At 42.5% G+C, this 18,930-nt stretch overlaps 1 protein-coding gene across 1 annotated transcript in view; it reads left to right on the top strand.

Annotated features, from left to right (window-relative positions):
• Positions 1-18,930, top strand: part of DNAH14 (dynein axonemal heavy chain 14) — a 472,613-nt gene that overhangs the window by 47,466 nt on the left and 406,217 nt on the right. The window contains exons 8-12 of the mRNA XM_061626120.1: positions 3,726-3,788; positions 5,266-5,382; positions 8,658-8,796; positions 13,149-13,280; positions 13,803-14,238. Coding sequence (XP_061482104.1) covers positions 3,726-3,788; positions 5,266-5,382; positions 8,658-8,796; positions 13,149-13,280; positions 13,803-14,238 — 887 coding nt within the window. The remainder of the gene's footprint in view (positions 1-3,725; positions 3,789-5,265; positions 5,383-8,657; positions 8,797-13,148; positions 13,281-13,802; positions 14,239-18,930) is intronic.

Raw genomic sequence — 18,930 nt, 5'->3', positions numbered from 1 at the left:
CTGGACTTGGTGGTGGGCTGGATGAGGGCCAATAAACTGAGTCTGAATCCTAGCAAGATGGAGGTGCTGTGAGTTGGTGGTTCCCGAGTTCTGATAATTGATCAGTTGCCTGGTTTGGATTGGGTTGTACTCTGAAAGAGCAGGTTTGTAGTCTGGGGGTACTCCTGGATCCATCTTTGTTTCTAGAGGCCCAGGTGATCTCAGTGGCTAGGAGTGCCTTTTACCAGCTTTGGCTGGTAAGAAAGCTGTGTCCATTTCTGTACTGGGATAACCTGACCACTGTTGTCCATGCAATGGTAACCTTTAGGCTGGACTTCCCAGGAGGATCCCTACGCCTGTGCAGCCTCTGAGACGAGCTCCGTCTTGGATGAAACTTATCCAGTTTAAATTCAGTCAGAAGGCTCTTTTCTGACTGGGAATAATTTCTTCCGGATAAGGAAGAAACGTGAGATTTCCCACACAGCTTTGTTTTGATTGTTGGAGTCTGGAATTCATCAGAATTGTCTGTCTTCCAGCAGCTCAGACAGAGCGAGGATTTTTATGCTAGCTCAGCTGGATAAGTGATCCATTTTTTTGTTACGGATTAACAGGCAAACATCCTCCTGTCTACATTCATCATTTTCTTATCTATACAGCTAAAGAGATTTGTCAAAGTAACAGCAATTGAGATAACCTAGGTGAGGTAAGACTTTCCTTTTTTTATTCACGGAACTAAGGGGGAAGAAAATATAAATAGCTTATCTTTTTTTTTATTGCAAAAAGCTGACATGGAAAATAGCATTTTAAAGATTACAACGGACGAGAGATTTCTGATTGGAAGAGATAAGAAATCTTTTTGATTTATAAGACTTTTGTGTAATATATGGCTGGGACTATTTTTCCTGATCTACTTTTTTTTTTGACGAATCTGCTCATTCTCTCTGCTACTAGTTATTTGGACGCTGTGAACTAAAGCCGTTCTTACACTTCCGGGCAGATAAGAGATAAGGGCTGTCTAGCGTGTGACGTTAGTTGGTTGGAAAGATTAACTCCTTAGTAACTGGTTAAAGAAATAAGCTGCTCTTTGTTTGGGACATTGAAAATTGAAGGAGTTTTGTTCCTTTGGCTTTAAGAATGACAATTAAGAAGATCATGGATGTACAAGAAGGGACTTTATCTCTAGACATGTTTCAGAAAATAATGAATGGGATTAACTCAATAAAACAAGAACTGAGAAATAATAGACAAGCGTGGAGAATTGAATTTCACGAAATGAGACAGGAGCTGAAAGAAACTCAGGATCCTATGAGAAAGGAGAATAAAGATAGATCTGGAAAACAAAAAAAGGATGAAAGAGAAATTAAAGGCAAGGCTCAAACTATGGAGATTGGCTTAATTATAGACATGAAAAAAGATTTGGATTTCCTGGCTGTGTTGGATCCTGGAGACAAATATTACAGTTTGGAATTCAGCGCTGTCCCTGAAGGAATTGAAGAGATTGGAGATAAAGATATTATCGGTTCAAAAAAATTCCTGGACTGGAAGGATTTGATGGAATTTGAAATGGAGAAAGTTAACAGAATTAATCCCTGTTTTGTGTCAATGGAAAAATCTTCAAGAGATGTACTAGTGTATTATGTGGAAAAGAGGAACAGAGATGCGGCTTTGCAACAATACTTCAGTGATACGTTTGGATTTGATGGCAAGAAAATATCTGTGATGGAGGAAATTCCTATCAGACTTTTATTATATGACTATGACAGCAAGATTTTTGGGTGCGTAAAGATGGAAGATGGACCCAATATGGATAATGACAGAAGAGCGATTTAAAATTACTGGACTTAGTAGAGTTGATGAGTTGGATTAATTGATATGTTTATTTAGTAAAAAAAATTGATTGATATATATCTCAAGGATTGGAAACTTCTCTTTGACTTTTTGTGGAAGATTAAAATGATAGGATGTTAATGAGATTTGAAACTAACTAAGATAACCGCTGGAGGAAGGTGATTTTATAATCTATTAAGAGATAGGTTTGTTATACATTATAGATTTATAGCTGAATTATAGCGATTTGAAATTACTGGACTTAGTAGATTTGATGAGTTGGATTAACTGGCATGTTTATTTAGAAAAAAAATTGATTGACATATATCTCAAGGATTGGAAACTTCTCTTTGACTTTTTGTGGAAGATTAAAATGATAGGATGTTAATGAGATTTGAAACTAACTAAGATAACCGCTGGAGGAAGGTGATTTTATAATCTATTAAGAGATAAGTTTGATATATATTATAGATTTATAGCTGAACTATGACAAATTGGAAGTCAATATTCTTTCTTTTTTATATATATATATATATATATATATTTCTTTTTGTATTGTACTAGTTATTGATTTGTGTTGTTTTCTTTTTGTATTGTTTTGGTTTTGAAAATTGGAATAAAAATTAATTGCAAAAAAAAAAATGGTAACCTTTAGGCTGGATTACTGTAATGCGCTCTATGTGGGACTGACCTTGAGACTGGTCCGGAAGCTGCAGCTGGTGTAAAATGCGGCTTGCAACTGTTTACTGGGGCAAGGTATCGCCAACATGTTAACCTGCTGCTGAAAAAATTGCCCAGGCTGCCCATTAGCTGCTGGACCAAGTTCAAGGTTCCAGTTTTGGTGTACAAAGCCCTATACAAATTGGGACCAGAAAACCTGAAAGACATCTTACCCCTTCTATACCGAATTGATCACTGCACTCTGCAGATGAGGGTCTTCTGCAGATACCATCTTATCAGGAGGTCCATTCCACACAACATAGGAAGTGGACCTTTGGAGTAGCGGCACCTACTTTTCAGAATTCCCTCCCCTTAAATATTATACACGCACCATCTCTGTTGCCTTTTCAGTGCCTACTGAAGACCTTTCTCTTTCAAGAAATCTTTTAAGTAGAGACCTTATCCCAGTCTGCGTCTGTGTTAGAATTTTTAAAGATGTTTTTAAAGATGTTTTGTTTTAATATGTTTTGAAAGATTTTTAAAATAGATTTTAATGTCTGTTTTTATGATATTTTAGAGTGTTTTTGGTGTTTTGCTTTCCTCCTTTTGGGAGGAAGGGTGGGATATAAATTTAATAATTAAAAATAAATACAATACATTTCTCTGTGCTCCCATTTTAAGCATCTGAGATCGAGGACTTAGAGAGGGGGGAGACTTGAAAAGCACAAGGGATTTTGACAGGTGGGCAGGTGTACTCAGCTGTACATCATGTGACTTCATGATGATGTCATGTGATTGAAAGGTGGGCAGACCCATCCACCTGTCACATTTGGCCTGTGAGGATAAGGATCTAACCTGTGGAAACAAAAAGGTATACCACCCTTGCTCAATGCCAGTTTAGAAGGTCTATCCATGGTAAGTAACCAGTGTTCATATTAGTTCTTCCTCTTGTTTTTTCCATTCCTTCCCAGTCTTTATTGTCTCCCCCACAGTTGAAATTTCATTATAATTTCCAAGGGAGAGATACCTGGGTTTTTTTGTTTTCACTTTTTTGTAAAGCACACATATACTGTTATTATAATACACACCAAAAATACTGCTTATTAATATTCCTAGGCTTGAGCCCTCTGAGTAGGATGTGATTTTAAATATTTTAAGATTTCCTGTTGTACAAACTGAAATATACATTTGTGCCTCAATAATCTTTTGAATGTGTAATCATCCAGGTCTTTTTCTACATTTCTCTTTTTCCTTTTCAGAAAGAAGAAACATTTTATCAAGTGGAAAAACAATGTTAAGAGATCAAAAATAAAGAAGAGCAAGTAAGTGTGAAGAAAAGAGTAGCTTAAGCAGCTTAAGAATCTATTATCTCTGAAATATAGCTTGTGAATAAACTATGCAGGGGTTTTCATTTTGTATTGTTGGTAAATCTGAATTCCAGACTTGGTTTACAATGAGTGGGAAATGAGCAAAGAAGTGCACACTGCACTTCCTATTTAACAATTTTTTTTAGGGGAGGTGGTAAGTCTCCAATACTGGAGGCATTCAAGAGGCAACTGGAGAGCCACCTATTGAGTATGCTTTTAGTTAGATTCCTGCATTGAGCAGGAAGTTGGACTTGATGGCCTTATAAGCCCCTTGCAACTCTACCATTCTATGATTCTATCATTCTATGACTCTTATTTATTAAATTTATATATGCTACCCCTCCTCCCAGAAGGAGCCCAGGGTGGCAAACAAACAAACCACTAAAAAATCTGCAAAACATCTTAAAAACATGTTAAAACATCTTAAAAACCATCTTTTAATTTAAAAAAAAAAATCTTTAGAAACATATTTAAAACAATTTCAACACATTCAGAGTGGGATACGATTTCTACTTAAAAGGCTTGTTGATATATGCACATGCATATATATTTACGTGCACACTTGCATGTAGCCTTACACACACACTCAAAATGCATAGACACACAAACATTCCATGTATTGTACATACAGAAATACCTTAGGTGGAAATGGTAGAAACCTGAAGTGGTAGTGAACTGTACTACTTCAGAATGCAGGTTGGGGGATCATATCTTTGAATGCTCCCCTACATAATAAGCTCTTTGCAAGAAGAAAAGTGGCATAGCAGTGTGAGTGCTGCTGCTATGTTCATTTTGTCATTATGTGGAACTTTTGTACATGTGAGAACATTAAAAATGTTGACCCAATCTGCAGTCTGAAGAGTAATGCAGAATTCTACTTCCTCAGCCTACTCTTTTATTCTCCTGCATTTGTTGATCATGCCAAAGTTGGAGGAGGGGACAGCACAGAGGAAGGCAACTACTACTACTACTACTATTTTTTTTAAGTTCAATTTATATGCTGCCCTTCCTCCTGAAGGAGCCCAGGGTGGCAAACATATTAACAAGAACAAATTAACAACAACAAGAAAAGCATTCTAAAAACAGTTTAAAACATTCTTAAACACAATTACAGTTAAAGACATTCTAAAGAAGTAAGAAATGCCCCAACTTTGCCCTTTCCATCAGCCCTACCTACTTCACACACCAAAAAGTGCATGTGTAAACACAACCACACACATTTTACACATTCATAACGTTGATGAGGAATGTAGGGACAGAATTACAATTACGATTCCCTTGCACCTTTTCATCATATGCCCAGAGAGTTGCAAACCAGTTATGCAGGTAGAAAGCCAGCAGGGTGTAGGGGCTTCCTAGTGTACTGTACTGTTTGTCACATGTACAACTGTCTGCTTGCTGGAATGAAATTATGGGTGTATCCTTGGTGCAGTGAGCTCCTGGCTGTCAAGGAACAGATTTGTTCCCTTGAGGCCAAAGTGGCTGACCAGAAGGAGCTGAGAGAGGTCAAGAGATTCATGGATGAGTACTTCGGGAACATTATAGCTGTGTACCACTCCCAAGATGATAGTTGCCGTCTCAGGGAACTCTGCAGAAGAGGGAAGTGATCACTTAGAAGGGACCCATTCCATGGGGAATGAACAGTTATCCTTTCATTATTTATTTATTTATTTATTTTATTAAGCTTATATACCGCCCGACTAGCAACAGCTCTCTGGGCGGTGAACATTAAAAATACAATGAAAATAACACAATACAGTATATCACAATACAAATCTGTACAAAAAACTGTACAGTCTAAAATCAAAATATAATAATTTAGAATTAACAGGAATTAAAATGCCTCAGAGAAGAGAAAGGTTTTAAATCATGCTAAGGATACTCCTCCAGGAGGTGGAGGGATCCTGATAATGGGCAATTCAATTATTAAGAACATAGGTGGCTGGATGTGTGATGGGCATGCAGACCATAGGGTTAATTACCTATCTAGTGCAAAGGTTGTGGGTTACTCAATATCTAGATAGTCTGGTAGATAGTGCTGGGGAGGAAACAGTGGACATGGTGCACACTGGCACCAATGACATGCGAAAATGTAATCATGAGGTCCTGGAAGCAAAATTTAAGTTGCTTAGTAGGATGCTGAAAGCCAGGACCTCCAAAGTAGCTTTACCTGAAATGCTACGAGTTCCATATGCAAGGTCAGCTAGACAGACACAGCTGTCAAGTCTCTATGTATGGATGAGATGGTGTTTGGAGGAGGTTTTGAATTCATTATGCATTGGGGAACATTTTGAGAGAAGCCAGACCTGTACAGAAGGGACAGGCTCCACTTGAACCAGAATGGAACTAGACAGTTGGTGCTTAAAATAAAAAAGGTGGCAGAGCAGCTTTAAAACTGATTTTGGGGGTAAAACCAACAGGAACTGAAGAGGGTCCCGTTTGGAACAAATCCCTGCCCTGGAATGAAGGTGAAAAAAGATATGATAATTTAAATGGAGGAGTAAAATTAGGCATTATGAGTGCAGAGGTACAGGCTAGCAATTCAGACAGAACAAAGCACTGCATGTCAAAATGCAAGTGCCAAAAACAATTGGAGAGAGAGGTACACTGTATATAAGGGGTTTTTATGCTAATGCTAGAAGCCTCCAAGCCAAGATGGGTGAAGTGGAATGTCTTAAAACAAGAAGAACCTGCTGGATCAGGCCAGGAGCCCATCTAGTCCACAATCCTGTTCTCACAGTGGCCAACCAGATGCCCATGGGAAGCCGGCAAGCAGGACTTAAGCACAAGAGCACTCTTCCCCCCTGTGGTTTCCAGCAAGTGATATTCAGAAGCATACTGGCTCCAACTGTGCAGGTGGAGCATAGCCATCATGATGAGTAGCCTCTGATACCATTATCTTTCATGAATTTGTTCAAACCTCTTTAAAGCCCTCCAAGTTGGTGGCCATCACTGCCTCCTCTGGTGCAAGTTCCATAGCTTAATTATGTGCTTTGTGAAGAAGTACTTTCTTTTATCTGCCCTGAATCTTCCAGCATTCCGCTTCATTGGATGTCTATGAGTTCTAGTGTTATGAGAGAGGGAGAAAAACTTCTCTGTATCCACTCTCTCCATGCCATGCATAATCTTATAAACTTCTCTTATGTCGCCTACCAGTTTTCCCTGGACAGATGTTAAGCTAACTGGCCTGTAATTTCTGGAATCCCCCCTGTATCCTTTTAAAAAGATTGCTGTTACCCTGGTCAATTTGCAGTCTTCGGGTATAGAGGCAGATCTGAGGGACAAGTTACATATTTTTAGAAGATCAGCTATCTCACATTTAGGTTCTCTGAGAACTCTTGGGTGAATGCTATAAGGACACTCCAATCTGTCAGTTTTTATTTTTTGTATTAAGCCTAGAACGCCATCTCTCATTACTACTACAGTAGGGCCCCGCTTACCGGCACTTTGCTTACCGGTGTTCCGCTAATGCGGCGGCTTTCATTCCCCATTTTAAAGCCGATTTTGCGCTTTTGCAGCATTTTCGCACGACGCGCCCCATTATACTCAATGGGGTTCTGCTTTACGGTGGGGGTCCGGAACGGAACCTGCCATATAAGCGGGGGCCGCCTGTATCTGCCTCGGTTCCTTAGACTCTTTTCTTGAAAAAGTTAGGTCAGGCACAGATTTCTCCCCTATATCCTCCATTGTGAAGATAGGTGCAAAGAATTCATTTAGCTTCTCGGCAATCTCCTTATCCAAGGGTCCAACTGCCTCCCTAGATGGTCCCCTAGAGGGCAGCCCTGATATAGTGGGATAACAGAAACCTGGTGGAATGGAGAGAACCAGTGCAACATTGTTCTCTCTGGCAACAAACTCTATGGGAAGGACATACTGGAGGTGCTGCTGCTCTGTATGTGAAATAAATTGAATGAAACAAGCTAGAAATCCCCAAAGAAACAGATACCTCCACAGAATCATTGTGGGTGGTGATACCTGGCTCCAAAAACAATTTAGTACTGGGGACATGCTATCATTCCCCCTGATTAAAATGCTCAGGGCGTTCCTGAGATGGAGAAAGAGATCAGGGTAGCATCCAAAGAGGAAGTGTTGTAGTAATGGGTGACTTCAGCTATCCTCACGTGGACTGACTACATATGTGTTCCTGTCACAATAAAGTGGTAACATTTCTAGATACCCTAAGTGGCTATGCCCTGGAATAGTTAGTCAAGGAACCAACCAGAGGAGCAGCAACCCTGGACTTAATTTTATGTTGGCACCAAGGGCCTGGTGCAAGATGTAAGTGCTAATTTCTAGCTTGAAATGTATAGCCTCTGAATCCTATCTCTGACTGTAACCAATTCTCTGGGTTCACCAGAACCTTCCCTATGTAGTTTAAATATAGAAAAAAAAACATGATTAGTGTCATTCCCCAACCATAAAATTTTAGAAAAATTAGGGGGGAAACTCATAGGATAACACATATGGTCAGAGATGCATATTCCATAGGAGAAGGGGTGGACAGTGCATGACCAGAACACAGGTCTATCAAGGAATAATATTATAGAGGTTAGGATCTCTTTCTCTCCCTCTCCCTCTCCCTCCCCCCCTCCCTCCCTCTCTCCCTCCCTCCCTCTCTCCCTCTCTCTCTCTCTCTCTCTCTCTCTCTCTCTCTCTCCCTCTCTCTCAAGGAGTGACATTATATAGCTTAGGATCTCTCTCTCTCACACACACCAACAGAGAATTCTGGATAATTTCTTTGACATCCTGATAATGTCACTTAACGTTTATTACATTTATTACTTCTATGGGTTTTACACTTAGAACTCCTTTTCTTTTTTGTAGAATGGTGTTGAATAAACACCTGTTTTTTGCTGATGAGATATTACAAGGATGCTTACTTTACATGCAAGCATTGTGTGAGGATGTGAGTAACCCTGAGAGACACACATTTTCAGAAGATAAAGCTATCAATTTTGTAAAGGTGAGAAGAAAAATATTTAAAATAAATTGAAAAGTACATATATATACAACTGTAAATGCATAGAAATATGCACTGTAGAAACCAGTAAAACTCTGGAAGCCAATAAAAATATGTCTTGAATGCATTTAATGTACTATTTTTATTTTTTGAGGTTCCATTAGTTTAATGATGAGGTCATTATGAATTATGAGGTCATTATGAATTATCGGTGTGAGAAACCAGAGAATCAAATCAATAAATGAATTTGTTTGGTTCTGGTTCATGTTCAGATTGAACTGAAGTTCTGGTTTAGTTCTGGTTCATGCTCAGACCAGTAAGTCTGGTGTTTGGCTTTGAACGACTGAATCAATTGGCTCAGTTCAGTTTCAGAGTATGAACTGTGTATATGATAACGTGATTCATATTATTGTGATCTTCTATGCAATTCTTAATATAGAGTGGCTGTATACTATAGCCAGCGTGGACTTTTCACATTCCACAATGTTAAATTGAAAATACCCCCCATGCCATTCTGATGCTTCCCATAAGCTCATTTCAAAACAAAACCTTACAAAACGTATAGTCCTGAACTCAGAAACACTTGCTTAACAACCCTCTCAATTTCCATGGCAATACACAAAACAGTCAGAGAGAATAGAGAGTTCAAAGTCTAAAGAGAGAGAGAAAAAACCCAGAGCCCTTTTCACCTTTTTTCTGAGAGTTCTCATAATCTGTTGAAATTAATTACAAATCAGCCATGTTCACAGAGTACCTGTAATCCTATTACTGACCTTGCCCCATACTCTGACCTTCATCTTCTGCAGTTTAAAAGTTAAAAAAATGCCTCACTGATTTTTAATTAATTTAATAAATTTTACATTGAACTGAATGATAATGTCAGGCGTGCTCAGTAAGAACCAACTGTCAGTGTTCTAAATGCCAGACTCACAGTTGCTTCGCTTGCCTAATCAGGGGGCCACACGCACACCAAACTTTGATTTCATGTGAGACAGTCATGGCTTCCCTCAGAGAATCCTGGTAAGTGTAGTTTGTGAAGGGTGCTGAGAGGAGACTGCTATTTTCCTGACAGAGGTCCAGAGGCCAGAGTGGTTTAACAGTCAGCTGCTCTGACTGAAGGTCTGTGAGGGGAACAGGACATCTCCTAGCAACTCTCAGCACCTTTCACCAGCTACACTTCCCAGGATTCTTTGGGAGAAGCCATGACTGTCCAAAGTGAAATAAAGGTCTGGTGTGGATGTGGCCACGGACGGCTTTGGTTTAAATTTGGGTGGGAGGCTACATGTGCCTGCTGTAAAATAAAAAGCTGGAGGAAACGCTGAAAAGCAATGATACTATTCACAATGTTTTCCTTTTGGAAAGGAAGGGTGCTTCCCCTCTGCCCAGTGCCCACCCATCCAATCTCCTCCCCTCTCCTCCTACCCTCCCTGCCCCTCCCCCAGGTCAGTGTTGGACTACGACCTGGGAGACCAGGGTTCAAATCCCCACACAGCCATGAAGCTCACTGGGTGACCTTGGGCCAGTCACTGCCTCTCAGTCTCAGAGGAAGGCAATGGTAAAACCACCTCTGAATACCATTTACCATGAAAACCCTATTGATAGGGTCACCATAAGTTGGGATCGACTTGAAGGCAGTCCATTTCCATTTTCAAACATGATTGCACAGAAATAAATCCCATTGAACTCAAAAAGTATGCAAGTGATCAAACCCACCCTCCCTTCTCCCTCCTCCCTCCTATCCCCTCCCTCTTGCTCCTCCCCCCTCTAATCCCTTCCCCCTCCTTCTGCAATCCCCTTCTTCCCCTTCCTCCTCCCCATAGTCAATCTTACATATCTTAAGCATGATTGCACGGGAGTAAATACCATTGAACTCAATAAGCATGCAAATGATCAAACCTGCCCTCCCCTGCCCCTTCCTTTGCCTCTCCCCCCTTCCTCTCCCCTCTCCATCCCTGTCTCCTTCCCTCTCCTCTCTCCTCTCCCTGCTCCTCCCCCATGGTCAGTTTTACCTATCCTAACCTTGATTACATAGGAGTAAATCCCATTGAAATCAATAAGCATGCAAATGGTCAAACCTGGCTTTCCCCTCCTTCCCCTCCTTCCCCTCTCATCTCCCTTCCTCCTCCCCTCCCCTCTTCCTTCCTCCTTTCCTGCCCACTTCAGCTGTCCCCCCCTGGTCAGTTTTACCTATCCTAAGGAAGATTGTATGGGAGTAAATCCCACTGAACTCAATAAACATGCAAATGATCAAACCTGTCCTCCTCCCCTCCCCTACTTCCTGCTCTCATCCCCCTCCTCCCCTCTGCCCTCCCCTCCCTCCTGCTCCTCTCCTCCCCATCCCGTGGTCAGTTTCACCTATCGTAAGCATGATTGCAGGGGAGTAAATCCCACTGAACTCAATAAGCATGCAAATAATCACTCCATTCTCAGCAAGCTTGCACAGGATCCCATTTCTTACCTCCCAGATTAAAAAGCAGAGAAATTCACTAATAGGCAAAAAACCTTGCAGTTTAATAATGTACCTATAGCCAACAGCTATTCCTATCAAACTTTAAAAAGCAGGGAAATTGGGCAGCTCTAGTGAATGCACCAGGGGAGCAGGAGACCTGACCTTCTCTCTGAGATATTGTACCGCCCTACAAATTTGAAAAATGCAAACACAAATTCTTCCAAGCTACACAGGAAGTGGATTGGACTGTGAAAGACCATCCCAAATTGTGTTTGCATTTTTATAAATTTGTAGGCAGAGCTTGGAAGATTACTTTTAAAAAGTAATAAATTACAGTTACAGTTACATGGCCCCAAACAGTAGTAATTACTGTTACAATTGCAATTGCTCTGAAAGTAACTGATTACTTTACTTTTTCTCCAAAGTAATCACTACAATTACATTTCAGTTACTTTAAAAAAACCCGCCTACAACGTGCTGGCCTTGGCTGCTGCACATCTAAGTAGCCTAAAACAACATTAAAAATAAACAAACACATACAGAGATAGTAGAATAATTATTTTTATCCATAAGATAGCAATGGTGGTCTCTCCGCTGGTAAGGGTGGTGGGGAGGGAGGCTGAGGCCACTACTCAGATCTTTGCACGTCAAACCAAGTGCAACCCCCCCCCCCACTCAGCCAGCTAGCATAGTCTCTCTCACTTAACCACCTCCCGGACCCTGCCCTGCCACCAACTAAAGGACACTCACTCAAGCAAACATTTTTTTCTGAGATGCAAAAAAAGTTAAAATACTGCAAATGCAGCACAGTAGCCAGAGAGGGTGGTGGAGGCCACTTTGTGTGCCAAGTGCAAACACAGTATTCTCTCTCTCTCTCTCTCTCTCTCTCTCTCTCTCTCTCTCTCTCACACACACACACACACACACACACGTTGTCATCTTTCACCTCCACAGTTCTTTATCTCCATTCTGCTGCTGTCTCCTTCTCCTCCTTTATCCATGTTGTTGACCTCCAGATCCTTTCCCCCTCCACTCCATTCTTCACCACCACTCTCCACCCCATCTCACTCTCCGCCTCCTCCCTCATTGCCTCCTACCCATCCACAGAGCATGTGGAAAGTGAGACACTGCACAGAAGCCCAGTTTGAGGCACATGATTTTCATCCACAAATCAGAGGAGCAGAAGACTTCCCCTGCTCCCCCCCCAAGTAATGCCCAAAAGTAATTCTGGAAACGTTACAATTACTCCACAAAAGTAGTAAAATTACTCCTAGTTCTATTACAATCAAAATGTAAAGGAATTACCCACTCGTTACTCAAAAAAAGTAATGAATTACAAGTAATTAGTTACTTGTAACTAGTTACTTCCAAGCTCTGTTTGTAGGGCAGTACAATATCTCAGAGAGGAGGTCAGGTCTTCTGCTCCCCTGGTGCATTCCTATAGCTGCCCAATTTCGCTGCTATTTAAAGTTTGATAGAAATATCTGGGGGCTCTAGGTACATTCTTAAACCGCAAGGTTTTTTGCCTATTAGTGACTCCTAGTTGGAATTTACCACATGTACGGGATAATTCATTCAGTTCTGATGCTCTGTATATTTATTGCTCCTCTGTTCTGTGATGTATTAGGATAAGAGTAAAGGCAGATATCTCAGTACAATCTGAAGCTTTTGTTCTGCTTAAAAGAACTACTTTCAGAGTTGATTGCTGTTTATATTAAGAGTAATAAAATGTCGCAGATAATTTTTTTAAAAAAATGATTCCCTTTTTCATTTTAGTGCTGATGCTGTGTCGTATCTTGCTATTTGCCCTTATGAATAAATGGGGTCGTTCAAAAGGATACAGGATCTTGCAGCAATTTTAGGGCAATTTTGGCAATATATGCTATTTCTTTCTCTTTTTTCTCAGATAGACACATCGCACACATACACTTTGGATGAATTTTGTGAGAAGCAATACCAACAAAGTCAACAAGCACTCACCCAACTACAAGCTTTTAAAGATAAAATAATAAAAGTAATTCAGAGTTCTTTCTTAAAGGTAAGGTCTTTTTAATTTTGTACTTGAATTTTGAATATATTAATTCTTGACTATACTTAAGTTATAATCGACTTGAAGGCACATAACAACAACAGAATACTTAAGATAGATATATATATATCTACTAGCCCGAAAAAGGGAATACTTTTTTTCAAGTGTCAATCTGGGTTTCATTCATACTTTTTAAAATGAGAAAGATGAGCTAGATCGAAAGTGGCAGAGTACCTGATGTGCATTTAAATGGTCCCAGGTTGAATCTCAGGCATCTCTAGATAGAGAGCTGCTGCAGATCAGTATAGACAATACTGAGTAGATGGACCAATGGTCTGACCCAAGATAAGGCAACTTCTTTATTCTGAGGAATTTTAATTCATGAATAGGATGTTTACCTATGCTCATAGGCAGTACCGCCCCTAGGCACCGGGAAGTGGGGCAGTTGCCCTGGGCCCCGCACTTTGGGGGCCCCGCACTTGGCGATCTGCCTAGACAGAGTGAGAGGGTGATCACACGACTTGCCACCAGGCAGGTGGAGGCCGAGCTGTAGGAGGAGCAGGAGGTAGAAAGGCTGATGCGGTGCCAGGCGAAGATCTGCCTGCGCAAACTCCAGAGGCTGATGAAACCGCGGGGCTCCCCGAGCGCAACCTGACCTGCCAGGCGATGGAGCAGATCCGGTATCTCAGCCGGGAGCTGCCCAAGGACTGGCCCGTCCCCCGCCTGGCGCGAGGCTTCCAGGTGGAGCCCGAGTCGCAGAGTCCTCAAGAGCTGCTTCTCGCCTTCCCCAGAGTGCAGCCGCAAGCAGGACTACAAAGCTGCTGCCGCATGTCACCGGGGCCTCTTGGCCAAGGAGGCCACCTTTCGGCTGATATCTGCCGGCCCCAGAGAAGCTCCCTCTTGGCCTGTTACCCCCAAAGCATGGCCTGCCCCCTCTGTGCCGGAGGAGGAAGAGCAGGAGGCAGAGGTGGGCTGGGGCCAGCGAGTTCTGAGCGACACCGAGCTGGAGGCCCTGGCAGCAGAGGGCTGGGCACCCCCGCCCCCTCTCCTCCACCTCTCGCCTCCATTTTTATTATTATTTTATTTTTAACTTCACTGGATCTGCAGCATCGGCTTGAAAGTCACTGAGGCTTTCAGGATCTAAATGCACAGGGGAAAGCTGCCTGGGTTCGGGATCCTAGTGGGAATAGCCAGGTTACCCGAACGATTTCCCCCCTCTCCCCCGCCCTTCCCTTTTGACTTCGAGGAGAGAGGAGAGCAGGGAGGGGGAAAGGGGGCGAATCATTTTATTAGTGCGTATAAAGTAAAGGACACATTCTAAGCAGGAGTGTTTTAAGATGTGTCTTCAGCGGGATGAACAGAGTTAGCGAAATCGATGGGGAGTGATTAGGAGCTCCCAGAGTGTGTGCGTGTGTGTGGGGAGAGAGCTCAAGCGAGCTGTAAATTTCTTACATTTTGAGAATCCCAGGTTGAAGGGGAGGGCTAAAATAAAATAAGGAAAAGACCGAATGTGACAACCTTGCTTCCTGGCATGCGGGGGGGGGATAAAATCACATCAGAACTGCAGAAGCTGGAAGATACTTCTTTACCCCCTCCCCCGCATAACTGAAAGGATCCCTCTCAGCTAGAAGAAGGCGAAACTGCCAGAGAAACAGACAGAGGAACTAGAGGATTTTTGCATTGCCCCTCTAGGAAGCAAATGCATGTGTTTAATACTTCACCCCCTACTCGCTCTCCAGTTATTAATCATTTTTATTGCAAGTTACAACGGTACTGGAAGGGTCGGGGTGTGTGAATAAAATATAAGGTGTGTGCGTGAGACAGACAGACAGACAGACAGGTGGACCCAAGGATGCAAAGAAAACCCCGGATCTGGGACTGACAACCCCTGGATGGAACCGCGAAAGTGGTGCTCATGGGGGGCCCCCAACTATGCTTTTGCCCCGGCCTCCGCACATGCTAAGGGCGGGCCTGTTCCTAGGTATAGTAACCTGCTTCTAAGATTTGTGGCAGATTAATGTTTGATTTGCAGCTAGATGTTTGCATAAGTTACTCAGTTGTATTAATCTTTCCTTGTAGATGGAGGACATTCATAAAAGAGTTAGGTCCTGCCCTTGGGACTGGGAAGGCTGATAACGGTATTTCCTGTAAGCAGAAGCCACTAATCACAGTCTCTCTCCTTGCCCATGCCAGGGAAGCAGTTTTTTAAAGTATCTCTATGTTGCAACTGTTCATGCACTCCTATTCTCTCCTGTTAAGGAGAGGCTAGTAGTAGGGATGGGAGAGAAATTTGATTCATTTGGTGGGAAGAGGGGAGATTTATTCAGGGGTAAGGGGTAAGGGTAGTATTATTTCTGATTATTTTGATTATTAATGGATTATATTTGTATCCAAAATATTTAAATAAACAAATAATAAATTTGATTCAGTGCACATTTAAAGCTATTTGAATCTATTAAATCTGCACTTTCTGAAACAATATGAGAACTGAAACACGACGATCCTTTCAAATTTGCGCATATCCAAATTTTGTGATGCAGTTCTCCAACCAACCAATGTTTACAAAAATACATATATTAAGGGGAAGTGTGGATAAAAATGAATATATCAGTGAAAATAACATAAAAAATGCATCGTGCTTGCAAAATGTGAACATTAGTCAAAACTACATACAAAAATGTGTTTATTAGGCTAAAGAACTTACATGAGATTTTTTTTTAAAAAAAATTGCAAATTGCTGCAGAAATGTGAAGAACTGAATTTCAGACTGGAAAAATAAGAAACTAAAATTGGCAGATTTTTTTTGCATTAGCATGGCACAGAGGAGCTCCTTGGTGAGCAAGAAGTCACTTGCCTGTTACATTTGCCACTTGGCGAACAAATGCTTCTGCAACAATTTTCCTGCATTTTCGGAGGGCAACATTGAGGCATATCCACGAGCTAGAGGGAGCCCCAGCTGACGAAGCGTCAAGGCCCCAGCTGACAAAGCGTCAAGGCGAGTTAAGCAGCAGAGCGAGTTCGGCAGCAGGGCGAGGAGGCCAGGGCCCCCCACTCTGCCCGTCTGTTCCCTGACCTCAACTAAACCGCAGTCTCCAACCCATTGACGTAATAAACCTTAAACAAAACTATGCAGGTAAGAAGCCAGCAGGGGTGTGGGGGCTTTCCAGTGTTTTGCACCACCTGCAGCATGTATGACTATCTGCCTGTTGGACAGAAGTCGTGGGTGTGCTCTCGGTGCAATGAGCTCCTGGCTCTCCGGGAAGGACTTCATTTCCTTGAGGCCAAGGTGGCGGACCTGGAAAAGCTGAGAGAGGCAGAGAGGTGTGTGGAGGAGGCCTTCAGGGACGTTATAGCTGTGTCCCACTCCAACGATGATAGCTCTCCTGCTATCATGGAGAACGATGGTCTCGGGGAAGGAGAGCATCCAGCTGAGGAAGAGGGAAACGATCCCTTAGAAGGGACCCATTCCTTGGGGGATGAGCAGCTATCCTCTCGTGCCGAGGATATATCTCCAGGGGGTGGAGGGATCCTTGTAGTGGGTGATTGGATCATTAGGAACATAGACAGTGGGGTGTGTGATGGGCGTGTAGACCGCAAGGTGTTTTGCCTGCCTGGTGCGAAGGTTGCGGATATCGCCCGTCGTTTAGATAGTTTGGTAGACAGTGCTGGGAAGGAGTCAGTGGTCGTGGTGCACGTTGGCACCAATGACATGGGGAAATGCAGCCGTGAGGTCCTGGAAGCAAAATTTAGGTTGCTAGGTAGGATGCTGAAAGCCAGGACCTCCAAGGTGGCTTTCTCTGAAATGCTACCGCTTCCACGCGCAGGACCAGCCAGACAGGCCCAGCTTCGCAGTCTCAATGTGTGGATGAGACGATGGTGTCGGGTGGAAGGGTTTGGATTTGTTAGGCACTGGGGAACATTTTGGGACAAGCCGGGCCTGTACAAAAGGGACGGGCTCCACTTGAACCAGAATGGAACCAGACTGCTGGCACTTAAAATTAAAAAGGTAGCAGAGCAGCTTTTAAACTGACTGAGGGGGGAAACCCGACAGGAGCTGAGAAAGGTCCGGTTCGGAATAAACCTCCCCCCTGGGATAAAAACCAAAGAAATGATGAAATTTTAAAAGGGGTAGGCCTAGAAGTAGGCATTGTGAGAGCAGGGGCACAGGATATAAATTCAGAAGAGCAAAATTACCACAGGCCTAACCACAAGTGCCAAAGACACTTGAAGAGAGACACTGCTTACAAGTGCCTGTACGCTAATCCTAGGAGCCTGCGAACCAAGATGGGAGAACTGGAGTGCTTGGTCTTAGAGGAGAGCATTGATATAGTGAGCATAACGGAGACCTGGTGGAATGGAGAAAACCAGTGGGATACGGTTATCCCTGGATATAAACTATATCGGAAGGACAGGGAAGGACGTATTGGTGGCGGAGTCGCTCTATACGTGAAAGAAGGCATTGAATCCAGCAAGCTCGAAACCCCAAAAGAGGCAGACTCCTCCACAGAATCGTTGTGAGTGGTGATACCGTGCCCCAGGAGGGACTTAATACTGGGAACGATCTATCGTCCCCCTGATCAAAATGCTCAGGGAGACCTTGAGATGAAATATGAGATTGAGGAAGCATCCAAACTAGGAAATGTGGTAGTAATGGGTGACTTCAACTACCCGGACATAGACTGGCTGCATATGTGTTCCAGTCATGACAAAGAAGCAAAGTTTCTAGATATTCTAAATGACTATTCCCTAGACCAGTTGGTCATGGAACCAACCAGAGGGACGGCAACCCTGGACTTAATCCTCAGTGGGGACCGGGACCTGGTGCGAGATGTAAGTGTTGTTGAACCGATTGGGAGCAGTGACCACAGTGCTATTAAATTAAACATACATGTAACTGGCCAATTGCCAAGAAAATCCAACACGGTCACATTTGACTTCAAAAGAGGAAACTTCACAAAAATGAGGGGATTGGTAAAAAGAAAGCTGAAAAACAAAGTCCAGAGGGTCACATCACTCGAAAAGGCTTGGAAGTTGTTTAAAAACACTATATTAGAAGCTCAACTGGAGTGCATACCGCAGATCAGAAAAGGTACCGCCAGGGCCAAGAAGATGCCAGCATGGTTAATGAGCAAAGTCAAGGAAGCTCTTAGAGGCAAAAAGTCTTCCTTCAGAAAATGGAAGTCTTGTCCGAATGAAGAAAATAAAAAAGAACACAAACTCTGGCAAAAGAAATGCAAGAAGACAATAAGGGATGCTAAAAAAGAATTTGAGGAGCACATTGCTAAGAACATAAAAACCAACAACAAAAAATTCTATAAATACATTCAAAGCAGGAGACCATCTAGGGAGACGATTGGACCCTTGGATGATAAGGGAGTCAAAGGTGTACTAAAGAACGATAAGGAGATTGCAGAGAAGCTAAATGAATTCTTTGCATCTGTCTTCACAGTGGAAGATATAGGGCAGATCCCTGAACCTGAACTAACATTTGCAGGAAGGGATTCTGAGGAACTGAGACAAATAGTGGTAACGAGAGAGGAAGTTCTAAGCTTAATGGACAATATAAAAACTGACAAATCACCGGGCCCGGATGGCATCCACCCGAGAGTTCTCAAAGAACTCAAATGTGAAATTGCTGATCTGCTAACTAAAATATGTA

The sequence above is a fragment of the Rhineura floridana genome, chromosome 4, assembly GCF_030035675.1.
Source record: "Rhineura floridana isolate rRhiFlo1 chromosome 4, rRhiFlo1.hap2, whole genome shotgun sequence".
NCBI classification, from domain to species: Eukaryota; Metazoa; Chordata; class Lepidosauria; order Squamata; family Rhineuridae; genus Rhineura; species Rhineura floridana.
The sequence above is the reverse complement of the archived record's forward strand: the minus strand, read 5'-3'. Positions and strand labels throughout refer to the sequence as shown.